At 47.7% G+C, this 24948-nt stretch overlaps 1 protein-coding gene across 1 annotated transcript in view; it reads left to right on the forward strand.

Moving 5' to 3' along the window:
- Positions 1 to 263: 263 nt before the first annotated feature.
- DLG5 (discs large MAGUK scaffold protein 5) overlaps positions 264 to 24948 on the forward strand; it is a 148646-nt gene continuing 123961 nt past the window's right edge. Inside the window, exon 1 of the mRNA XM_048504454.1 lies at positions 264 to 965. Within this exon, the coding sequence (XP_048360411.1) occupies positions 548 to 965 (418 nt within the window). The 5' untranslated portion in view covers positions 264 to 547. The remainder of the gene's footprint in view (positions 966 to 24948) is intronic.

Genomic DNA, 24948 nt, shown 5'->3' on the forward strand with positions numbered 1-24948 from the left:
CTCGCCCTCGCTTTCCTTGCCGCCTGGGTGCCTGCCTGGGCCGTCGGGGCGAGGGGTGGGGGCGCGCGCGCAGGAGGTCCGGGGCGCGGCAGGTCCGCCAACATGGCTGCGCGCGGCAGCAGCAGCAGCTGCTGCTGGGGCGCCTGAGAGGCGGAGGCTGAAGCCGCCCCCGGCCCGCAGCCCCCTCCCCTCCCCTCCCCTCCCTCCGCCTGGGTGCGGGCGGCGGGCGAGGGAGGCGCCTGCGACGGCGCGGGGCCCGACCAGAGCGAAGGCAGGGAGGCGGGCGGAGCTGCCGCGGCGGAGGCGGTCCGGGTGCCCATCCCGCGCCGGAGAGGGGGGGGCCTTGGTCGGAGCAGGCGGGGGGAGGAGGGGGGGGGCGGCGGCGGCCCGTGTCTTCCCCATTGTCTGCAGCCCGCGAAGGGGGGGAGGAGGCGGGGAGCCCAGCGGCGCGCCGGGAAGGGAGGCGGGCCCGGGAGGGAGGGCCCGAGGAGCCGCAGCCAGCCGGGGAGGCGGGCGGGCGGGCGGGCCGGGGGTCGTCGGGGCCGCCATGGAGCCGAAGCACCAGGAGCTGCTGGGGCAGTGCCGGCAGAGCCTGGCGCAGGCCATGAGCGAGGTGGACCGGGTGGTGGAGCTGCTGGAGGCGGCCGGCGCCCTGGGCCCCCACGACCTGCGGCAGCTGCGCGAAGCCGCCGCTCTCGGCGGGGCCGGGGAGGAGGGGGCCGAGGGGCAGCAGCAGCCACATCTGCCCGGGGCCCCCCCGCCCCCGCCGCCGCCGCCGTCCCGCGTGCGCAAGGCCGAGGCGCTGCTGCAGCTGCTGCTGGGCAAGGAGCGCGACCACTTCCAGGACCTGCGCGTGGCCCTCGAGAAGACCCAGCCCCACCTGCTCGCCACCCTCTACCTCAACCACGCGGGAGGGGAGCCCCCCGGCGCCAACGCCCCCAACGCCCAGTCCGCCGACGCCGCCGGTGAGTCTGCCAGCGGGGAGGGGGGGGAGGAGGAGGAGGGCCGAAGGGGGGGGGGCGCGCTCGGCGGAACCCCGCCCCCAAAGCCCCGGGGACTCCCCAGCTGGGAGTGGGCACCCCTGGAGAAGAGGCAGCCCCGCGCCGCCTCCCGTCCCCGTCGCTCTCCGGGCTGAACCGAAACAGGTAATAGGAAAGCCGGTTCAAGGGGGGGGGGGGCCGCTGGGCGAGAGACGGACCGAGCAGCAGCAGCAGCAGCCTGAGCAACCGGGGGTGTCGGGGGGGGGGGCAGGTGTCGGTGTGGCGGCGGCGGGACGTTCCCTCCTTCTCCTCCTCCTCCTGCTGCTGCTGTTGCTGCTGCCGCCCTTCCGGGGAAGTTTTCGCCGGACGGCCTCCCTGCTGGGGCGGAGCGACGGAGCGCCCCCCTCCCCGCCGCCTTTCCGCGGGCCTTCTCCGGAGCAGGTCCCGGTGGACCCCCGGGGAAAGCGGGCCTGGCACCGGGCGGGGAGAGGTGGCTGGAGGGGCCTTCTCGCAGGGGGGGGGTGATGGATGGGGGGGGGGGTCCCTAGGAGCGCGGGGAGGAGGCCCCAGCGCTGGGCCTGGCTGCTCCGGCTGCTCCGCTCCTGGGGAGGGGGGGGGCGTATTGTCAGAGCCGCCCCTGCGGGGAAGCGGAAGCGACGCCTGGCTGGCCCGGTTGTGGAGAGAGAGCAGGGCCGCCGCCGCTTTAGTCCGGGCGGGGGGGGGGGGGGCGTCGTCGACCCCGAGAAGTGGCCGCAGCAGGAGCGCCTCCGTGTTTGCAGGAGGCGGCATCCCGCGGGGGGGGGGGGATGAGGGGCCTGAAGAAGCCCGACCGGTGGGACCATCAGGCTGCCCCTTCAGCGCTGGGCAGGCGCCCAGGCTGCAAACTATCTGCACCTGTACTGTGGGGTGTTGGGAGAAGAAGGGAAGAGGCTGACTGCAAGACTCTTGGGCTCCTTCCGCACATGCAGAATAATGCACTTTCAACCTGCTTTCAGTGCTCTTTGAAGCTGTGCGGAATAGCAAGATCCACTTGCAAACAGTTGTGAAAGTGGTTTGAAAACGCATTATTTTGCGTGTGCGGAAGGGGCCTAATATTCAAACACAGCCCCCTTGTCTAAAAGCTTCCAAAATCCTCGAACAGACACTGAGGCTCCTTCCGCACATGCAGAATAATGCACTTTCAACCTGCTTTCAGTGCTCTTTGAAGCTGTGCGGAATGGCAAGATCCACTTGCAAACAGTTGTGAAAGTGGTTTGAAAACGCATTATTTTGCATGTGCGGAAGGGGCCTTGGGCACGAATCATGAATACGTGTTGGAAACTTCCCTTTTCTTAGGAATTGTGGGCCGGGGGCTGGGGAGAATTGTCCTGGCTCCTGACTTCGCTTTGGAGCAATAGCCCACCACGGGGTGCTGGGGGTCACCCTTGGGACACCAGTGGACTCATGGGGGCTGGCTGTCCTCAGGACGCTTCACATGTCCTCCTCCTGTAGCATCTTTGCTCTACAGCTGCAGTGCGCAATAAAAGTTATTATATATTAACTACTGGTGTAGTAAAGGAAAATTATATAGTATTAGTATCGTACAGCAATGTACACTTATGTATTACACAGCAAAGATGTGCTTGCTGGAAATGGTAGATACGATCCCAAAAGGGAGAGGGCAGGCAGATGAGCTGTTTTTGGGTAGAAATGAGGCAAAGTGCCCATCTGTTTAGAAGAGAGGGAGGGTGGGCACAACATAACGTATGTTTTCTTCTGTAATTTCGGCAGTGAAGGCAGTACATTCAAAATGGGTTCTTGCTGCCACATTTTAGAGGCAACAGTAGTGTATTCTCAAGTCAATCCACAGAGTCATCATATAACCACAAAAGCCAAAGCAGAGCAGAAGACCTGTGGCTCGTACTGTCATTTCAATCATGCAAAGTGCAACATCAAACATTGACTTCCCAATCTGTCAGTGAGCAATATGACTTCAACCAATATATTCAGATCTGTATACTGTGATGGGCGACTGCGCTTGATGTGTTTTGGACTACTCTGTTTTATGTTGTTCAGAAAGGCAGCATTTCATGTGAACACTTTTTTTTGCTCTTGTGGGATACGTTGGTAGGTGGACTTTTAGTCACTCGTGCTGAATTATGCAATTACAAACGTTGCAATAAGAGCCGTATGAGACATGTAGTCAGCAGTTCAACAAAGGATTGCAAAGTGAGAGAAATGGCATGACAGTCAACGAAGCAGTGGAGGGTACCCAAATTTTTGTCAGTGTTAACTGTGGCCCTGTTCCCTCGATCTTGTTTGGCTGTTTGTAATCCGCCTTTCTCACAGAACTCAAGGCACATTGCATGGTGCAAGTCAAGCGTAATCAACAGGGTGGGACATCCAGTGAACCGAATGATGGGGTTTGGGCTGCAGAAATCTAAAAGCAAATTCTTAAACATGTCAGGTTAAGTGGTGTAAAATTGTCTGCTCAGAGCATACGTAAAGAGATAGGCAGCAATAGGCCAGAGTCCCTATGCTTTGACTAGTGCAACTTTCTGTGTATAGGCCTGTGCAAAAAAATCCCTCCTGAATAATTCCATTTTGCATAGTTTACTAAAAGCCAGCCAAGTGCACTTCATCAGGCAGGCCGTTCCACAAAGTGGGCGCCACAATAGAGCAGGGCCAAGTACAGAAATGGTACCCAGGATCAGAGTGTGCACTTAGCGGCTGGCTTGTTTCCTTCAGACTCCTTCTGAGACCCTGCAGCCCAAGAGGTGGCTGTTGGCTGAGCCCCCTTCTTGCTCCCATGGAATCCTATGAGCTTGGCCATCATGGGAAGTACCTGGAAGCATAAAGGGTTAATGCAATTACCTGGCATAATGTCAGATGAGGGACCAGGAGAACACTCAACTGTCTGGGGAGGAAAACAGTTCTTCTCGCTCTGAATGTGGACACTCGCAGCTGGAAGGTTTCTCCAAGAAAAGAGAATCTTGAGTGTGCATTTAGCATAGTGCAGATCATATTTGGGAACCACCACGCATGTATAGAAAATAGTCCGGGAGATCTGCGTCTAGCAAAGGTACCCAAAAGATACCCAAGTGAAGAGGGTTAAAGCTTTCTTTGCTTGCTGATAACTTCATCCTCTGTGCTCACGTCCTGAATAAGAACCCGAATGCAGGGAAATGCAGCATTAATGGAGATGCAGAGAGGAGGAAAACTTGAATTAGAGTGTATTGTCGAAGGCTTTCACGGCCGGAATAACTGGGGTGTTGTGTGGTTTCCGGGCTGCATGGCTGTGTTTTAGTAGCATTTCCTCCTGACGTTTCGCCTGCATCTGTCGCTGGCATCTTCAGAGGATCCTCCGAAGATGCCAGCCACAGATGCAGGCGAAACGGCAAGAGAAAATGCTACTAGAACACGGGCCTACAGCCTGGAAACCTCACAACACCCCTTGAATTGGGGCTTTTATTATGGTTAGACAGAGAATGGAGTTTGTCATTCTTTACCTGGCTTCCTCCTTTGTTCTTGTAATTTTCTTCTTGTCCGTGTGGTCGCAGATGACCTAGGGAATGAAATGTGGCCCCAAGCTGAAACCAGGAACTGTTAGATGTGTCAGGATGAATTATGGACACTGAGACTTCATGTAGGTGATTGTTGTGAATAATTTTGACTCCGTTCTTCTGAATGACCCATGGGTCATAATAAAGACTCAGTTTTTCCTTCTCAGGTATGAATGAGTGAGGAGGAATGGTTTCCATGTGATCCAAAGGGAGACGTTATGTGTTGCTGTTAGAGGACAGTTTTGTAGAGTAAACAGACCCTATCATGGGCTTCTGTTTTGACAAGAGGCAGTGTGCCTGGTAGTAAAATGCCCTTTGTTTCTTTACACACATTCTGCCTTTTGTAAATGACTTGCATTTCACCAAGAACAACCGCAGTTCATTTGTAGTGCATTTGAGTGTTCCAAGGAAGTCTGATGTGTTAGCTGGGTAATCCTTACCACAGCCCTTTAGATCAGATTAGTATTGTTCTCCTTGTGTTGTGGAGCTGTGGGGATGATGGAGGCTGACCTGAAGCTGTGTCTTGACTAGAGTAGGCAACTTACCTAGGGTAACACAACAAGAGCAGACACTTGAACCAGGACCTTCTTAGCTCAAGATATCAATCACCCAAGCATCCATGGATCAGCGATTCACAATGATGTTATTCTTGCAGCATCCATCAGACGTGAGATGTGTTAGGTTGGGGTGTGTGTAGTTGATTGGAAGAGTCTGTCTCCTTCATGCAAAAGGTCCCACGTTCAATCCTGGCATCTCCAGCATCCATGTGATGTGAAAGACCTTTTCTGCTTGAGACCCTGGAGAACAGCTTCCAGTCTGAGTAGGCCACACTGACCACCTTGATGGACCGATGATTTGATTCAGTACCAGATAGCTTTGTGTGTGTGCTTATTACCTCATATCCTGCCTAGTCTGGAAGTTAATTGAGCTGTAATGGTGTGTGATACAGGAGTGTCCATTTTCAGAGCCAGAAACATTTTCCTCGACACTTTGTGCTGGAAGGAAATTCCTCCTCAGCAGAATGGATTCATGGGATGTCCGCCCTGATGCTTCTGTTTGCTGCATTGTCACTGTGACTAGAAATATACTACGAAACAATTCCTTATTTATCTAATCAAATCACTTAATGTTACTAGAACAAGAACAGGGGCCAGCGTGGCTAGCAAGCAAGCAAGCAAAGCCTTTATTGGCATACATAGAAAGCCAGCGTGGCTACCTTGGAAACCATGGACGTTGACGATTTTTGCTCCGTCCGAGAATCAGCAGGTAAAATCTCAGGTGCTAATTGCAAGTGTTGTTGTTGTTTCTGAACTGGAGCGCTCTGGTGAGAAATGACGAGCGCTGACTCTGTCTATGGGTAGAGAGGCAGCTGAGCCACTGTGTATGAACAGCTTTCTGGGTGATATTCTGAATCGCTCCTGGCTGACGGGCGTAAGAGAGATTGGGCTTTTTGCATTACATGGATTAGGCAGCAGAGAAGATTCTGCAGGTGTTCCCAGTTTGTGGTCTCTGTGGGCAGCGTGGCACCCGCTGACACCTTTGCTGGAGCCCCCCACATGCTTTGAGAAAGTGGGTGGGGCCAGGCAAGGCTTTTGACTGGCCACTGGAGGTTTGATTGGCTGGGCAGATTTTCAAAAATCATCGCTTTGGCATCAACTGCCCCCACAGCCCAAGGATTTTCACTGTGTGGCTGGAGGGAAGCCGTGGCAACCTTTCCATAGCTGGCTCCACCTCCTGGGGCAGCCATTTTGTGGTTGTGCTGTTCTGTATCTGAATTTCAAAAATGCCCACAAGCTGAAGAAGGCAGAAATCTGCTTCACAAGACCTTCGCGCAGATGCTTCTTTGTAGAAGAAGAGTAGAAGAAGAGTTGGGATTTATATCTCCCCCTTTCTCTCCTGCAGGAGACTCAAAGGGGCTTACAATCTCCTTGCCCTTCCCCCCTCACAACAAATACCCTGTGAGGTAGGTTGGGCTGAGAGATCTCAGAAGAACTGTGACTAGCCCAAGGTCACCCAGCTGGTGTGTGTTGAAGTGCACAAGCTAATCTGAATTCCCCAGATAAGCCTCCACAACTAAAGCGGCAGAGCTGGGAATCAAACCTGGTTCCTCCAGATCAGAGTGCACCTGCTCTTAGCCACTGCTCTTAGCCACTACGCCACTGCTGCTCCTGTAGCTTTATACTGCTGCTCTTTTCTGGCTGGTAATGTTGTCTGCTACACAGCATTGTGTGTTCTCCTAACTAGGAAATCAGGAGAGGTCTGTGGATCCCCCCCCCCCTTTGGATTTGCACCTACTTGAAAGCATAGATGACTGGGAAAGGCAGTGGCAAACCACCCCATAAACATAGTCTGCCTAGTACAGGGGTAGGGAACCTGCGGCTCTCCAGATGTTCAGGAACTACAATTCCCATCAGCCCCTACCAGCATGGCCAATTGGCCATGCTGACAGAGGCTGATGGGAATTGTAGTTCCTGAACATCTGGAGAAACATGAGATTCTACTGTCTAAATAAGATGATGTTAATGATGTGTGGCACGGGGGCACCATTATCATCATCATCAATCAATCAATCAATCAATCAATCAATCAATCAATCAATCAATCAATCAATCAATCAATCAAATATACCGCCCTATCCCCGAAGGGCTCAGGGTGGTGTACAGTATAAAATATCACATATGAAAACATACATACAATTTAAAACAATTATGTCCCAAAGCAGATTATGTCCCCAGACAGTGTCCCATGAAACCCTTACGCAACCCTCCCACTGTAAAAGAATAATGGGTCCCAATGGTGTTAAGGACCCATATAGAGAGGGGGGGGGGGCTGGGGCACCCTCAGCGGCTGGTCTCTCCAAAGGCCCGGTGGAACAACTCGGTCTTACAGGCCCTGCGGAAATCCCCAAGGTCCTGCAGGGCCCGGACACTAATGACTTGGTTCCTTGCACAGGGGTTTACCTTTCCCTTTCCCTCTCTCTACCCTTTCCCTCCTCTCAACTGTGACTCTCCCTTCCCTTTTCAGAGCAGACTGGTAGCGGTCAGTGTGTGGAACCCTGGGCATATGAAGATCAGAAACTATAACTGTTCCCGCCTCCAGAAAACAAAGAAAGGGACAGGAAAATTCATGCTTGACTAAAAGGAGTTTGTCAGCCCCACGCCATTTCCCCAATACCTTTTCTGTGGTCTATTCATTCATTGGTCACCAATCTTGTTTGCCCCTTTTTGGAATTTAGAGGAGGGGGGGACACACACCATAAAACCTGGGAAGGTGGTTTGCCAGGCATGGTCCTGTAGTCAGAGGCAGCTGGGCCCTCTCTGCAGTCACACTCCTTTTGCTGTCTTGCGATCTGTTTCCAAAGAAAGTGGAAGAGTTTGCTTCCTCCTTGGTCTGTAAGGAGAGCTTTCCAAGCCCAGAAACTGTCTCTGTGGTCAAGGAAAGGGTGTTCAGCTGTGAGGCACCTGCTTGGGATCTCTGCAGCGTTTTCCTAGTTGTTCATATGATGCAGAATGATCCAGAGCTCTCTGTTTCTTTTAGCATATTGTATAGTGTCTGCATAGTATCTTGGATATCTGAGTTCAGATCTCTACTTTGCAGTGCCAGCCTGCTAGGTGATCTTGGGCCAGTTGCACACACTTTCCCTAACCTACCTCACAGGCTTGTTTATATCATTTATATTTATCATTTATATACTTCTAAGCATTTTTACTAATCCATTTATTATATCTTACATTGCTAAATTGCAGATTTCAAGATATTTTGTTTTTACATGGTCAGGTCGGATTGATATGAAAAACAAGAATTCCATTTCTCCTCCAATTCATCTTTTGGATGCCGATTTGTGAGATTAGTTAGTTTGGCCATGATGGCATCTTCTCTGATTTTATCCTCCCAGCATTCTGTTGTGAGGCTTTCGTCAGATTTCTAGCTGTTGCAGTTAACTCTTGCAGCAGTTATTAAGTACCAACACAGTTCGTTCAGTTTCTTAGGAAGCTTGTCTGGTAGGATACCCAACAGCATTGTTTTTAAATCTTTTGCTGCATAGATGCACATGTCATGTGTGAACCCAGCTTTGAAACTGGTCTAAACTTGCTGCGTAGAGGCACACGTCATGTATGAAACCATTTGAAACTGGTTTAAACTGTCAAAGCCATTTCCCAAAGAGATGGGTGTAAGGCTGAACACCACTCAGACAAATTCAACGTTAAAAGAAGAACTTTATTGACTTGGGTCGCCCTAACTACAAGGTGCTGGATCTGAGAATTCTTGTCCTCAGTTCCAGTATTTATTCAATTTTCAAAACAGACAGTAACCAATCAGCTTTTCCCCTCTTCCCTGGTCCCTGGTCTCCCATTGGTTCTGACGGAGCTACGTAGTTTCGGTCTGATGTAGCTCCCCAGCTCGGTTTCCCGCTCTAATGCAAAAAGGTGGGAGCTGGTGATTGCTGGGAATTGCAGTCCTGACAATGGGGGGGGGGGGGGGGGCAGGGAGCCCTGATGAACAAGCGTGGCCAGCTCTGTAATGAGAGGAGCTGCAACTTCTGTGTCCTGGAGAGGGAACCAAGAGGGGCTGCGGAGTGCTCACAGGGATATGTGGGGTCACATATCCCTGGGTGCATACCAGTTGGTCATGAAGGGGCCGGGAAATTCGCCCCACGCCCCTCCCCTTGGCCCTGCCCCACCAGTTCTGCCCCTTTGGCTGGCAGAGCCTCCGTAGGCCAAAGGAACAGCCTGGTTGGGCTGCTGCCGGGCGCCCCTCCGCCCCGTCATGTTTCCTCATCTGGGTTTTCCTTATTTAGTGTCTAGTTACGAAGAAATTTCGGTCAAACACATTTAAATTACAGGCTTGTTTGGCAACAGCCAATCAACTGCTTGAATGCCCTTGTTGGAGAAAAAAGTGATAAATAATTTGCTGTGTCTTGAATGAGTGGGTGGGAATAAGAAATGCTCCGGCTTTTACTCTTTGTGAGCAGTTAAAATGTACCATGTTTCCCCGAAAATAAGACAGTGTCTTATATTAATTTTTGCTCCCCAAGATGCATTATGCCTTATTTTCAGGGGATGTCTTATTTTTCCGCTCCACAGCTGCATACTCTGGTGTTCTGTTTGTCGGGCATGCTTCCAAACAAAAACTTTGCTACGTCTTACTTTTGGGGGATGCTTTCTATTTAGCACTTCAGCAAAACCTCCACTACGTCTTATTTTCAGAGGATGTCTTATTTTCGGGGAAACAGGGTATGTGTAATACATACACAGGCAGAGTATTCTGAAATTGGTGAGAAGGACCAAGACCGTACTTGATTTTATTATACAGTTTTGCAAATTTTAATCCACGCATCTGTGGTGCCTACAAATTTCACTGTGGCGTCTGGCATTTTCAGTGTTCCTTTATTGTAAGTGCCTCTTGATGATTCTCAGAAGTACAGAGCTTATGTAGGTGAGGGATATAGGTTAGCTTTGTGTTGTGATGACAACCAGGGTCACCTTGTATTTGTTACACACTACAACACTTTGGTTATAGTTATTAAAATGACAAGAATTGGTGTCGATTTTAGGATTAGGTTTTGGGGTAGCAATTATGAGTAAGTGTGCTCCTTCAACTTAACAAAACCCTGAAGGCAGAAATGGAAGTCTGGGTCCTATCGTTTGGGTGTGGCAGCGGTTGATAAAACTACAGAAAATTTGTCAAGGCCTGGACTAATCAAGGGAGGCTTCCTTATGAGTGAAGATATGTTGGATTTGAGCTCTGCTTCTGTTTCTGCTTCCTTTGCTTTCTCTTCACACTGGGTGGGAATGGAGAAGGCTTAGAAAAACTGGGATGGCTGCATGAAACTACCATGAATGTGTGCACAGTATTTTGGTCAGGAGGCTAATTTTGTGTGAGAGTGTCCATGTGTTTGGACCAGAATGTGCTAAGTGTTTGAATATTAGGCCCCTTCCGCACACGCAAAATAATGCGTTTTCAAACCACTTTCACAACTGTTTGCAAGTGGATTTTGCTATTCCGTGTAGCTTCAAAGAACACTGAAAGCAGTTTGAAAATGCATTATTCTGTATGTGCGGAATGACCCTCAGTGTCTGTTCGGGGATTTTGGAAGCTTTTAGACAAGGAATTGCCCAGATATATGTATGTGTGTGTATTTGCATGCGTGCGTGCGTGCGTGCGTGCAATCAAAAACGGAAAGTTCCTTAATGCTATCTCTGAGTTCGCGATGCAAAATGAGAATGTTGGTGCCCTTGAAATGGTGAAGTCTTGGCCAGTTATGTTTGTACTCGCAGCCAAACCCATTTTATGGCCTAATATAATGGACTCCAGTGGGGGATGGGGGGGGGTGCACTGCCTTACCTGCTTGCCTTCTCCACCCCTCCAACACTGCAGTTGCTTCTCTGTCCCTCCCACCAACTCACATCTCCATTTGCTGCTACCGTGTTTCCCCGAATATAAGACAGTGTCTTATATTAATTTTTGCTCCCAAAGATGCGCTATGTCTTATTTTCAGGAGATGTCTTATTTTTCTGTGTTCTGTTCGTCGGGCATGCTTCCAAACAAAAACTTTGCTATGCCTTACTTTCGGGGGATGCCTTATATTTCGCACTTCAGCAAAACCTCTACTATGTCTTATTTTTCAGGGATGTCTTATATTAGGGGAAACAGGGTAGCAGTAAGAGGGTTAAGAGAGATTGTGCGGGAATGAGGAGGGGCTGGAGGGCAGTGGGCATGTTGTTAAGGTTGGAAAAGATCACAGGGGGATAGGGAAGAGCAGTGGGAGGCATCCAGTGGGCCAGGGCCAGCACCAAGAGTTGTCTGGTGGGCCAGGGCAGGGGCATTTGGTGGACTGGAGCAGTGCCAGGAGGCGTCCGATGGGCTGGCGCAGCTCCGGGGAGGCTGGGGCTGCGTTGCAGGCCTGTGATGGGCCAGGGCAGTGCCGGAGGTGTTTGGCAGGCCAGGGCAGCTTCAGGGGGCAGCCGGCAGCCACTAGCAGCGCTGGGAGGCATCCAGCGGGCCTGAAGAACATGAGGAGGATTTGAGACCCCTCAACATCTGACACCTCTGAGCACCCTGAATTAGCAGAGGTGCAGGGACCGTATCAGTTCAGTTGTGTTCTACCTGAAAAGGTAAAGGTGCAACCACCAGCTCATTACTGATTCATAGAGTGATGATACATCACAACAATTCCTAGACCCCGTGGTGGCGAACCTATGACACTTCAGATGTTCATGGACTACAGTTCCCATCAGCCCCTGTGGCAAGGGCTGATGGGAATTGTAGTCCATGAACATCTGGAGTTCCATAGGTTTGCCACCACTGTGACCTAGGCAGACTATATATTTTTTTACTGGCTGGTTTGCCTTCCCCAGTTGACTTTGATGTTTGCTGCACGGGAACCCTGAATTGGGTGGAGAGGAGCTAATGGCTAGAATAAATAAACGAACGTTGCATCACTGCAGTTCCTGGTTGTTGGACTGTCTGTACTGGGCAAATGGGTAGGATGAAATACTCTGATAGGGAAAGGCGGGAAGACGAAGAACAAATTGCTGACTGCTAATAAGCCGGTTCTTCTGTTCTTTTTTCTCCCAAAGTCTGGTTCATGATTTCAGCTGGTTGAAATGCATCCCCAGATACTGACTTGCTTTACTGCTTCACCCTTTCTCCCAAAATAGACAAATGCTTGTCTACAGTAGTACTTAGGCATAATATCTGTCTTTCACGACCATGTTGCGTGAATTTAGAGATCAGTATTAAAATCGGTCTGACATAAATTAATAGCTTTAACCCTGTGCATACCTTTTTCTGTGGAAAGGTGACAACAGGAAATGTGAGAATTATATCTTCCTGGACCAGTGGTTCTCAACCTGTGGGTCGGGCCCCTTTCACAGGGGTCGCCTAAGACTCTCTGCATCAGTGTTCTCCATCTGTAAAACGGATAAATGTTAGGGTTGGGGGTCACCACAGCATGAGGAACTGTATTAAAGGGTCACGGCATTAGGAAGAAGAAGAAGAGTTTGGATTTATATCCCCCCTTTCTCTCCTGCAGGAGACTCAAAGGGGCTTACAATCTCCTTGCCCTTCCCCCCTCACAACAAACACCCTGTGAGGTAGGTGGGGCTGAGAGAGCTCCGAGAAGCTGTGACTAGCCCAAGGTCACCCAGCTGGCGTGTGTGGGAGTGTACAGGCTAATCTGAATTCCCCAGATAAGCCTCCACAGCTCAGGCGGCCAAGCTGGGAATCAAACCCGGTTCCTCCAGATTAGATATACGAGCTCTTGAGAACCAATGTCCTGGACCCTTTGTATGGATGAATTCTCTGCCGGGGTCCTAGCGCCTGTCTCCCCCCCCTCCCTTCCGATTCTCTAAAAACATTAGAGAACTGTATTTAAGTGCCACCTTCACCAAAAACTTTTATTCTCTGTACTGTTAAACATAGAACTTTGATAAAAGTATGTTTGTAGTGCTCCGGACGGCTATCAGCAGCACTTTCATTTTTGTAAAGCTGCGCCTGCCATTTTCTTTGCCCTTCCATCAAAATTCTATGTTTAACAGTACCGAGAATAAAGGTTTTGGCAAGATGACGCTTAAATACGCTTCTCTAACGCTTCTAGAGAATCTAGGTGGAAACACGCTGCTGTGACGCTGCTGGGAAATAGTATAACTGACCACATGAGCTCAGCCTCCTTGTTCATACATTCTGGCACAGCTGTGCGTTTGGGGATTCTAACATGACAAGTTCTCAAACCTGCTTGGAAGTTCCTAATCCTAGGTGGCAGGACATTCTGCAGTTTGCGGCTCCTGCCTCTCCAACCGCCTGGCATGCTCTTTCTTAATTAAAATTGCCAAGTGGGAAGGAATCACTTTGCCCCCCCCCCACCCCCCGCCTTCTGCTAGGGATCTAGGCACCCTGGGAGGCCACCACTGCCCCCCCATCCCCCACACCAGTCATCAGCACCACCTGGCAGTGGTGTGGGCCATTGCTTCTTGGGGACAGGGCTGGCGACTTCGCAAAGGCTGTTGCAGCTAGATCTGGGGCACAGCTTCGGTGGTTCACCCGCCAGCTGGAATCCCTGTGCTTCTTTCCCCATCACCCCCAAATTCCTCACCATCCTGTTGATGCTTCCACTGCCCCCGGGGCGGGGGCAGTAGTGCCCACTTTGGGAATTCCTAAGCTAGACAATAGGTCTGGAGTTGCGAATGACACATTTCCATGGTTGGAATTCTTTAAAAAGGCAGGAATATCACAGCTTGTTTCAATGCAGTCTTCTTTAGAAATATGTTGCTCTTTGCTCAGTGGGGCTTACTGTTTGGTAGCTGCACACAGGACCACAGCCTTAGTTGGTTGAGCAGAGTCAGACGTAGAGCTCTGTTATTAAATTTAGGATGAAGCAAGACAGTTGCACCAAAATACAGAAACACCAACAATTCTTTCTCCTGCTGAGTCAGAGTGGTGCTGCATCGCAGTTGCTGCCTCGTCAGTAAATTAAAAATTAACAACTCAGAAGGGTGAAATCCCAAATTGACTCGCCTTGAGTCACTGTGTGTCCTTGCAAGATTTAAGGGCAATTTTGGAAACAAGTTGTTCACACATATATTAGCAGTCTTGTTCCACAATGTTAAAAAACACATGCATTAGGCTAACATTTTTTTATCACAGGGGCAGCCATGCACATCCCTAAAAGTTATTTCCCCTTCTTCCCATTTTGTCAAAGTGAAAACATTGGATAACCCAGGCTAGCCTGATCCCATCAGATTTGGAAAGCTAAACAGGGTCGGCCCTGATCAGTATTTCTATGAAAGACCACCAAAGAAGTCCAGGGTTGCTACGCAGAGGCAAGCAATGGAAAACCACCTCTGAATGTTTCTTGCCTTGAAAACCCTGCTGAGTGGACATAATTCAACTGTGATTTAACAGGACTTTCCACCACCAGGGGATGGAGGTGAAACATACCCATTTCCTGCACTGAATTCCTTGAGTAGAAAGGGTGGAGCAGGCGCTTCATCATCAAGTTAAGAGCTCGTGTATCTAATCTGGAGGAACGGGGTTTGATTCCCCGCTCTGCCACCTGTGCTGTGGAGGCTTAGCTGGGGAATTCAGATTAGCCTGTACACTCCCACACACGCCAGCTGGGTGACCTTGGGCTAGTCACAGCTTCTCGGAGCTCTCTCAGCCCACCCACCTCACAGGGTGTTTGTTGTGAGGGGGGAAGGGCAAGGAGATTGTCAGCCCCTTTGAGTCTCCTGCAGGAGAGAAAGGGGGGATATAAATCCAAACTACTACTCCTCTTCCTCCTCCTCTTCCTCCTCCTCCTCCTCCTCCTCCTCCTCCTCCTCTTCTTCTTCTTCTTCTTCTTCTTCTTCTTCTTCTTCTTCTTCTTCTTCTTCTTCTTCTTCTTCTTCTTCTTCTTCTTCTTCTTCTTCTTCTTCTTCTTCTTCTTCTTCTTCTTCTTCTTCTTCTTCTTCTTCATGTGTTGTTCCTTCGAAGTGGTGGCAAAGTGTGTGTGCCCATGCCCAGCCAGAACTTCCTTCCAGGCTGCCTGATGAATTAGCGCTTCCAGACTTACAGTGAAACCGTAGGTCTGAAGCTCATTGCCTGATTTTCCAATGCTGTGTACTCCAATCCTTTGGGAGACGGCACAGCGGCCCTCTCTTGCTTGTTGACTCAGGTGTCATAGTCAGGGGCGTAGCTAGGGAAAATGGAAACCCAGGGCAGACTCTGAGTTTTCTATTCTCCCCTCATGGCCTCCCGCACCGGGCAGGTGTGTGCGATTTTCTGCCCTCCACTTGACCCCAACAGCATCCGCGCGGGGTGCTTGTCCCCACCCTATCCCATGGTAGCTACGCCACTGGTCATAGTCAGCACAGACGTGCTTCTCAGCATGTAAAATAAAAGAGGAGTCCAGTGGTGCTTCTGAGAGTTTTGAGAGTCAAAACTCACTTCTGACTCCTTGTTTTGTTTGCCTTGCTACAGGTTAACACAGCCGCCTGTCTGGAAATATTTTCCAGCTGTAGTTTTCTGAATCTTACTGGCTGGTTGCAAACTGCAGTTTGTCAGTTTGGGCACTGTATAAACCACGATTAAGGTGTCCAGTTTCATCTGGTTTAACTGACCTGTAGCTCCTCATTCAAACTGTCCCGTGGGCTGTCTGTTTCTTACCTTTGTTGTGCATGATGCAAAAGGCCAGTTTCAAAATCTGATAGGCCGGGCCAGTCTTGAGCAATTCTGGCAAGTGTTTTTAGCAACTGGAAGCCAATGAATATTACGTCGAAGACACGAGACGTTTTACCTGCCCCAGTGATCGATTGCCACCACCGTTCAATCCTGCAGGCTATATTTGCATGAACCGTGGCTTTGCCCTCAATAGCATTAATACATTCCATGGCTTTCTGCCACAGCTAGAATACAGCGGTCTCCCCATTCATCATTCCCCAGTCCCAAACAGGCTTAATTACCATGCTGTTGTTTGCAGATCTGCCTTCCTTTCCATTACTGAATTAAAGTGTGCAGAAGCAGAAAATAACTACTATGCTAATGTTTATGTAAGCTGGGAAGCTGAGGGGGGCGGGGATACAATTTGGCTAGCTTTACAGTGTGGTATGTTTTGCAACATATAATGAAGTACTCTCTTTTTTAACACAGCTGAGAGTCGTGTGTACTTCAGTGCTATCTGGTCTCCTCCAACTTTTGGTGACCCTGTGAATTAATGACTTCCAGAATGTCCTGGTCAAGTCTTTCAGACTGAGGTCTGTGGCTTTTCTGATGAGTCAGTCCATCTCATGTTGGTCTTCCTCTTTTCTTATTGTCTTCAGGTTTTCCTAGCATTATTATCCTTTCCAGTGAATCTTCTCTGTTCATAATGTGACCAAAGTTCACTTGCCTTAATTTAGTCACTTTAGCTTCTAGAACAGCTAGAATTCCCATCAGCCCATGAACATCTGGAGATCTGCAGGTTGCAGACCCCTGTTCTAGAAAGAGATCAAACCCACTTTTTTTAAAAGACAGACAGAAGCCTTTATTGGCATTATAAATTACAAAATTAAATACAATATTAAATACAAATTACAATATTAAAATACATTAAAATACGCATTAAATGTGCTGCGTCAGCTGCATTGGCTTCCAGTAGAGTTCCAAATCATCTTCAAGGTGTTGGTGTTGACCTTTAAGGCCTTTTACCTGCAGCTGACCTGGGACCAGCCATCATTATTTTAGAGACCGCTTTGTCACCCCATATATGTCCCTGTAAAGGCCTCTTCCAGCTCAGTTGGGAGAGCCAATTTACTGAGTGGTCCCTGGCCCCTCCAATGATGTGGCTGGCCTCTACACGGGCCAGGGCCTTTACAGCTCTGGCCCCTGCCTGGTGGAACGCTCTCCCTCCAGCTGTCCGGGCCCTGTGGGATCTCGGCGAGTTCCGCAGGGCCTGTAAGACAGAGCTGTTCCACCGGACCTTTGGAGGATCCGGCCGCTGATGGTGCCCCCCCTTTTTTCTTGGCCCCTTACACCTGGGCCTTCTGTCACCTAATGGGACTTGCCGTCCCTCCCCCTTGGCAGAGGATTTTGAAAATGGGGTTGTCGGACGCCACTTATATTTATTATACTTATTATATTTAGTCTTTTATTGTTTCTATCCCTGCTTTTAAAGGTTTTAGCTATTTTATGACTGTATTATGTCTATACGTTGTACACTGCCTGGAGCCCCCTGGGGATAGGGCGGTATAAAAATCTGAAGCATGAATAAATAAATAAATATCTACATACAGACCCTGTATACAAAACACAAAGGAAGAGGCCCCAGAAATTAAGCTTATGAGCTGTTTTGTGGAGAATAGTGCAGCTTAGCCATAGTCCAAAGCGATACTTCTTTGTACTTTTTTGGTGGCCATACAACTTCTCAAATGAGCTTTGCAGGATGGAAAGAGGTGTGCTGAGTTCCAAGATGATTGTGTTCATGCATTAAGTTTACACTTCGTTTTGCTATTTGATGTTCTGCGGTTGGGCTCTGACCTGCAGACTTCAAACATGAGTTCCAAATAATGCCGATCAACTTCTGAGATTCTTATTCTTGAAATAGTGTAAGTCAATAATATTAATAATAATAATAAGCCTTTATTTGGCATAACAATAATCATAACACAATAAAAAACCTGAGATAAAAGGTATACAAATACAAAGGTTTAAGATAAAAGGTATACAAATACAAAGGTTTAAGATAAAATATAAATTATTGATTGTGCATCACCTCCAGTAAAAAATTGTACAACCAATTCACAAGTTTCAATTGTCAAGGATTGAAATCCAGAAGAAAAGGAAGTCTACTTGAGTTCTTCCCATTTCACTAGGTATCCTAGAAAAGAATGTTGGAATATTTTTGATCTGATATTATTGCAGATTTAGGGCAGCAAAGCAGTTGATGTGCCAATGTTTCAATTTGTTGTTCACCACAAAGAGCATACCCTTTAAGCTCATTTCCAGAGTTGTTAAATCTACCACTTAATAATGGCGGAGGGAAAACATTGATGAGCGAGCAAGTGTGAGGGAGCTCTTCTCTGCATTGGATTAGTCAAAAAATACAAATAGGGAGCCATCCTGTTTTGATATAGGGGTATTAAGAAAGATGTAAGAGGGTGAACAAGTTTTCATAGCAGCCCTAAATAAATTGAAATCCATTAAGCTTTCCAACAATTTTTGTTTTAACAAGTTTGTAGGATTCTGAACTAGATGGCGGGAAAAGCGAGTTAGAGATATACCAAGTGATTCAATCCTTTCTTTCGATCAGAGAACCATGGATTAGCCTATGAGTATCAGACAAAGTGGAGGTGAATCAGCGAGTGCTCATCATGCGAGAAATGCAGGCGAAGCCAAAATTTAAAAGCTCTCAACCAAGCCCTATCAACTAATGAATTTTGGCCCAGTTCTAAACAGGGGCCAGCATGCAATTTCAATTTGGCAGAGCCCATAATTTTACGGAAAAATTTGGATTGGACAATGGTATTCAAGGAGTTAAGAGTCAACTGCTTGGAGACCAGATAGGTACTCCATAAAAGTAACTGCAGCTTCCTATCTTAGAGTTACAAGATTTTTAGTGCTGCTGGGACAAAGGTGAGTGGCCCTTTCCATAAAAGAAGCGTGCAATGGCAGAATAACTGATGGTAGCAGCTGCAATAGCAGCTTTTTTGTGGGAGTAACCAGGAGAGGTTATAAGAAAATGTAATTCCAAGATATTTGTATTGGTTAACCTGCTCCACTGGCACTTTATTAATCGCCCAGTTATGTTTTTTGTATTGTTTGGCAAAGATCAAAATCTTGGTCTTTTTTGATAATTATTATTGACCTAGTCCGTTATCTGTACAAGGTACTGCCCATCATCTATTCAGCAGTCGATTAAGTCCAACTTTTGAGCGAGATAGAAGGATGGTATCATCAGCATATAGGAAGTGTGGCAAATCCACGTTGAGACCATGCACTATGCTTCTTACGCATTTGGTTAATAAATACTCCAAAGTCCAAAGGAAACAGAGCTCTATGCTGCCTTCATTGTGATTTGAAGGCAGCTTTTGTTCAGCCTGATCTCTAGAGAGCGTCTTTGGAATAAATTGGCTATACAAGGAATAGACCAATAAACTTCTTTCTAATCAGGCAACTTTATACCAACACAAACTGCAGAGTTAAGTGCTCACGTGAAGGTCTCATGACTGATTCTATTTTCTACTGCTTTTAAAGGTGTGAGACAAGGCTGTGTGTTAGCACCAACCCTTTTCAATTTATTTTTGAGTGACCTTCCATCAGCCTTATTGGAAATTAATAACCATGCCCCTAAATTAGGCCCAAGGCATATTCCAATAATATTAAAAGAGCCAGTGTGGTGTAGAGGTTATTATTTATTTATTATTTATTAAATTTAGTATACGGCCCCATCAGTGGTGGGATTCAAATAATTTAACAACCAGTTCCGGTGGTGGGATTTAAATAATTTAACAACTGTTTGTTTACAAGCACCATTTTAACAACCGGTTCTGCCGAAGTGGTGCGAAGGGCTCTGAGTGTTGGACTAATCTGGGAGACTCGGATTCAGAGCGTCACTCCTCACGGAAGCTTCCTGGATGACTCTGGACCAGTGTTTACCAACCTTTTCGATGTCACGGTACCCTTGACCTCACTCTTCATATCTCACGGTACCCCTGCCATCCCCCCACCTTCCCCTCCCAGTGCCCCTGCTTGCACCCCCCCCCACCTTCCCCTCCCAGGGTGAAGGGAAGAACTGGGGGGGGCGTGCAGGAAGTGGCTGCTGACCTTGTGGCAGGCCCTGCCCCGAGCCAGCTCCATGTCCTTGCACAAATGACAAGCCAGCGAGACACCACAAAAAAGTGAGGGGGGGGTTTGCATTGATACCCGCAGTACCCGGGACATGCTCCACGGTACCCAGATGTACCACGGAACCCTGGTTGAAAATCACTGCTCTGGACCAATTGCAAACTCTCAGCTTACCGTGCTTCACAGAGCTGAGAGAATAAAATGGAGGTGAATAGAATTATGCAAGTCGCTTTATGCTTACACAATTTAGGAAGGCAGGGTGCAAATGAAGATAATAAATAAGGCCTAGAGGCCCAAGTGGTAAGGTGGCCGGTTATGTTCAAAGTTACAGTTAAGAGGTGAGCCCTGGATTTGAAAAAAAAAAAATGAAAACTGCTGTTTTACCAAACAGTGCTATATTATTAATGATAGGGTCTTCAAAGGGTCCTCATAGCTACTTTCTCCTCACACTTACAACAGCACCATAAAAAGAGACTGTGGCTACGCTGAAAGTGCAGTCAACATTTTTAAAAACAATTTTACTATTACATGAAATTCACTCTGTGCACATATCCTTAAAAAAACTCAAGATGGCAAGCGAAATTAAGTCTATAAAAACTACCTGGCCCAGCTCAAACATGAACACTCATGGACGCACTGACCAAGCATGGGCGAAGTCAAGAGAGGGGCAGCACAGAGTGTCGACATGTTGAAGGATTATTGTTGTTTATTTTTGTAGGGGGGCTAGTGGATAATATTGGGATGTATGAGTGGACTCAACCAAAGGCCTGCTGGAACATTTCTGTCCTACAGGCCCTGTGCAACTGTTTAGGTCAGTGGTGGCGAACCTTTGGCACTCCAGATGTTATGGACTACAATTCCCATCAGCCCCTTCCAGCATGGCCAAGAGAGAGAGAGAGAGAGAGAGCGAGAGAGAGAGAGAGAGAGAGAGAGAGAGAGAGGGAAGGGGCTGATGGGAATTGTAGTCCATAACATCTGGAGTGCCAAAGGTTCGCCACCACGGGTTTAGGTCCTGCAGGGCCCTGGCGTCAGCTGACAGTTTTACCAGGCTGGAGCTACAGCAGAAAAGGCCCTGGCTTTTGTTGAGGCCAATCACATGTCCCTGGGGGCTGGGACCATCAAGAGATTTTTATCGGAGGACCGAAGTGTCCTCTGAGAGCTGTACGGGGTGATTTGGTTCTGCCGATATGAGGGTCCTGGACAGCTCAGGACCTTCAAGGTTGTAACCAAAACGTGTCCAGTTACTTTGCTTTCCCCTCCTTGAATAAATCCTTTGAGGTAGTTTAATGTGAAAGATAAAATCTTGGCCAAAGGCATTCTTGACCAGGCTTGAAACACTGAAGAGCGATGGGAAACCGTACTTGGCATTATCGGGGTGAGTGTGGAAACACGGATCCAAGTTCTTGGGTTGCTCACTCTAATCCTTATACATGATTTCCTAGGGCTGATTCCGCATGAGCCAAAAACAGCAGTGTGAAAACGGTGTGAAAATGGTGTAAGAGGGTTTTAAATGGTGTAATAGGGTTTACACTGTTTTCACACCGCTGTTTTTGGCCCATGTGGAATCAGCCTAAGGCAGGGGTGGGCAATTATTTTTTCCATGGGACCGCATAAGAAACAGAAAATATTGTGGAGGGCCAGGCCAAAAGGCAGGGGGCGAGGCGCTTTTGAAAGCCCTGCAGAAGCCGGCAGCCAAGGCAACCGGCTTCTGCGGGGCTTTCAAAGACGCCTTACTCCCCAGCACGGCAGAGGGGCCAGTCAGGGTCATCTGGTGGGCCAGATGTGGCCCGCGGGCCGTATAATGCCCAGGTCTGGCCTAAGGGATGGAACATCCGACGACAAACCCCCAGCCAAAGGGTGTGCAGGACTCACAACATTCCATCCTATCCTCACCCACCTTCCCCCACCAGGAGCCTCCCCCCACCCCGAAAAGTATGGGCTGCTCTCCTGGAGGGAAGAGGGTGGAGGAAGAGGGGGTCTCCCCCTCCCCCCTTCTTGAGCCCATTTTATTTTAATTTAAAATGTGCTTTAGTGATAGCAGTGATATAATTCTGACGCCTTATGTCGTCCACTTCTCAAGGGAAACTTGACCAAGTTCTCTCGCACCCTCCTCCAACCTTGTAAAGTTGGATGACTCCTCTAGTGCTGCATCAGAAAATAAATAATTGTGTGGGTGTTCAATGTACACACCGTCACTTGCATCATTACGGAGCAATTTGCAGCTAGAGATTTTAAAAGGCGTTGCTTGTTTTGAAGTTTCGTAGATGCCTGAGGAAATCGGGTATGTGTGAAGATACACGTGTGCCAAGGTTGTTCGTGGGCCAGGGTATTGGTTTCTCTTGCTGGCTTCCTTTGAACTGGTAGCTTTTTGTTGCAAATCTTTGTGAAATTGTAGCAAGAAGAGACTTTGTGGTTGTTCTCCTTCCTCCGCTGACTTTTTATAGCTTGTTGAGCCACCTAATGGTGTGGTTCTTAATTATCTTGAACAGAAATTACTATTGTAGCAAAGTGCAATATCCAGTATCCTACGCTTGACTCATATCCTTATAGCAGTTCGTAAATATAAGAAGGCCATCAATAAAGTAAGAAAGATTTTTCATTTAATATTTACTAGTATCAACAAAGCTCCAATTAGTGGTCCAGTGTGATGACATTTGTTTCTCTGCCATTGAGGAAACCTATTTGAAGCAGTTTGGAGCAGCAGTGGCGTAGGAGGTTAAGAGCTCATGTATCTAATCTGGAGGAACCGGGTTTGATTCTCCGCTCTGCCGCCTGAGCTGTGGAGGCTTATCTGGGGAATTCAGATTAGCCTGTGCACTCCCACACACGCCAGCTGGGTGACCTTGGGCTAGTCACAGCTTCTCGGAGCTCTCTCAGCCCCACCTACCTCACAGGGTTTTTGTTGTGAGGGGGGGAAGGGCAAGGAGATTGTAAGCCCCTTTGAGTCTCCTGCAGGAGAGAAAGGGGGGATATAAATCCAAACTCTTCTTCTTCTTCTGCACAGAGGGTTGGATCCAGCGAACTTCAAACATTGTTTGAAAGGAGTGGACAGGAATAATTATAAGGGACTATTTTATTAATCACAGGCTGATCAGATTTTCAGTAAGATATTAAAATTGAAACTCTGTATGAATAAAAAAAATCAAAGAAAGAACATACATCTTCTAAAGTCAGGGGTAGATATCAGATTTCAGAGGCATATTGCAATGGCCTGGATTTAGAAATCCATTGCAGCGTGGTACAGTTTTTTCTGATATTTCTAATGTGCCAAAAAAGGAAGTTTTAAACTAAGACGTGGTCAGCTCAATCTGGGGGAGGGGGCAAGTCCCCCTGGAGCCGACCCAAGGGGCAAATGCCCTGGCAAAGGGGTTACTTTTCCAGGTGGCCAGGCGCCACGCGGTTCCACGATGCTCGACCCTGAAGCTGCTGCTTGTTCCCTGACCTGCGTGGCAGTGTGTCAGGGGTTTTCTGGGGGTGGGCCAGGGGGAGAAGTCGACTGTCGTCTGCCCTCACTACCCGCACTGCCCCCATGCATTGGCAGAGCAGGCAATGGAAAAACACTGTGTTTTTGGTGGCACATCACTATTGTCCCCTATGGCGGATTCTAATTTTTTTTTTCTTGTTACACTTTTGGCTTCCTACATTGCGGGAAAGCTCTTTGAAGGGGGTAGGTGGCACGTCCCCACCTGTGGAAGACGGGGTTGTAATTCTGCTAAGTATGCATTATAAGTGGGGCCTCCCATTGAAACGACTAATAAAATATGAAGGAAGATTACTTACGATAAAAACAGTGGAAGAAGCAAAGAAATTTTTATCTGTGTTGGATTCTGAAACTGAAGTAGTGGCAGAAGATCTCAACAAAACTCAAGAATCAGGTCATGCGGTAAAGGACAGGACAGGATTGTTACATTTAAATATGAGTTGTCTCTTGCGGATGGAAATCAAGATTAATTACTAATTGGTTTTAGCATTGAGATTAAGTGAACTTGATATAAATGCTTATCATTAAACCTGAATGGTCTCAGCTGCTCTAATGAAAGACATAGAATTAGAATTACTCTTAAGAAAGAACTTAAAGATGTTATTTTTATTCAAGAAACTGACATAAAATCTGAACAAGGAAAAGGTATTTCTCCAGTTTTCAATGCGCAAATTATGCTTAAGCCACCCAGTTAAATGCTTGGGGTGCTGATTGCATTAAGTAAAAAGGTGCAATGTTCATTAGTTCAATAATTAAAGATCCAGAAGGAAGATTCATGTTTATTGAAGGGAGACTGAAGAGCCAAAAAACAATCTTTAAAAAATTGTAGAGAGACTGGGTCACTAACTAGAAGGTAAAATAATTTTTGCTGGGAATTTTAGTTTTTTAGTAGATTTGCAATTAAATGCCTCACTGGAACCAATTCACCATAGTATTTTCCCAAGCAGAAATGGGAATATTTCCAAAGATGGCCTTTGCTGGGACGGGTGGGGTCCTAAATCTAATAAAGTAAATAAATAATTCCCATCAGCGGAAACCTCAGGGAGATACCTCCAGATCCCTAAACATCAGAGACTATGCCTTTGTGGATGTGGATCTATAGAAACCATAACTCATATTCTTCTGGAATGCTGTCTTCACAGTAACCTGTGCATGATTTTAATTCACCCTCTGCTGCTTCCAAGACTTGAGCACTCCAAGTTCCAGACCACTCGCTTTCTGCTAAGTGACTGTAATCCATCGATCACCTTGGCAGTGGCTAAATTCTTGGAAAGCATTTTAAACACCCGTATTTAAATGTTTTAAAAGTTTTCTCTTTTAAATGGAAACATACTAATAATTTATATGCCATTAAAGGTTAAAATGAAATGAAAATAGATAATTCATCTGATCTTTTCAGATTTTGTTTTCCACTTCAAAAATAATATACTTTCTTCTCACATTCAGATAAATCATGTACATGCTTGGGCTATACATTTGTTTCTTCTAGTTCAGTAAGCAGGTATAAGAATTTCAAAACTAGACGAATGATTTTCACAGATCACGCATCTATTTTGCCTATCTAAGATTAGACACATTAAAAAAAAGGTTAAAAGGGAAATTAAGTACAGTTTTGCTGCAAAATCCCAAAGGTAGTATCTAGGTT

This window comes from Sphaerodactylus townsendi, linkage group LG07 (assembly GCF_021028975.2).
Source record: "Sphaerodactylus townsendi isolate TG3544 linkage group LG07, MPM_Stown_v2.3, whole genome shotgun sequence".
NCBI classification, from domain to species: domain Eukaryota; kingdom Metazoa; phylum Chordata; class Lepidosauria; order Squamata; family Sphaerodactylidae; genus Sphaerodactylus; species Sphaerodactylus townsendi.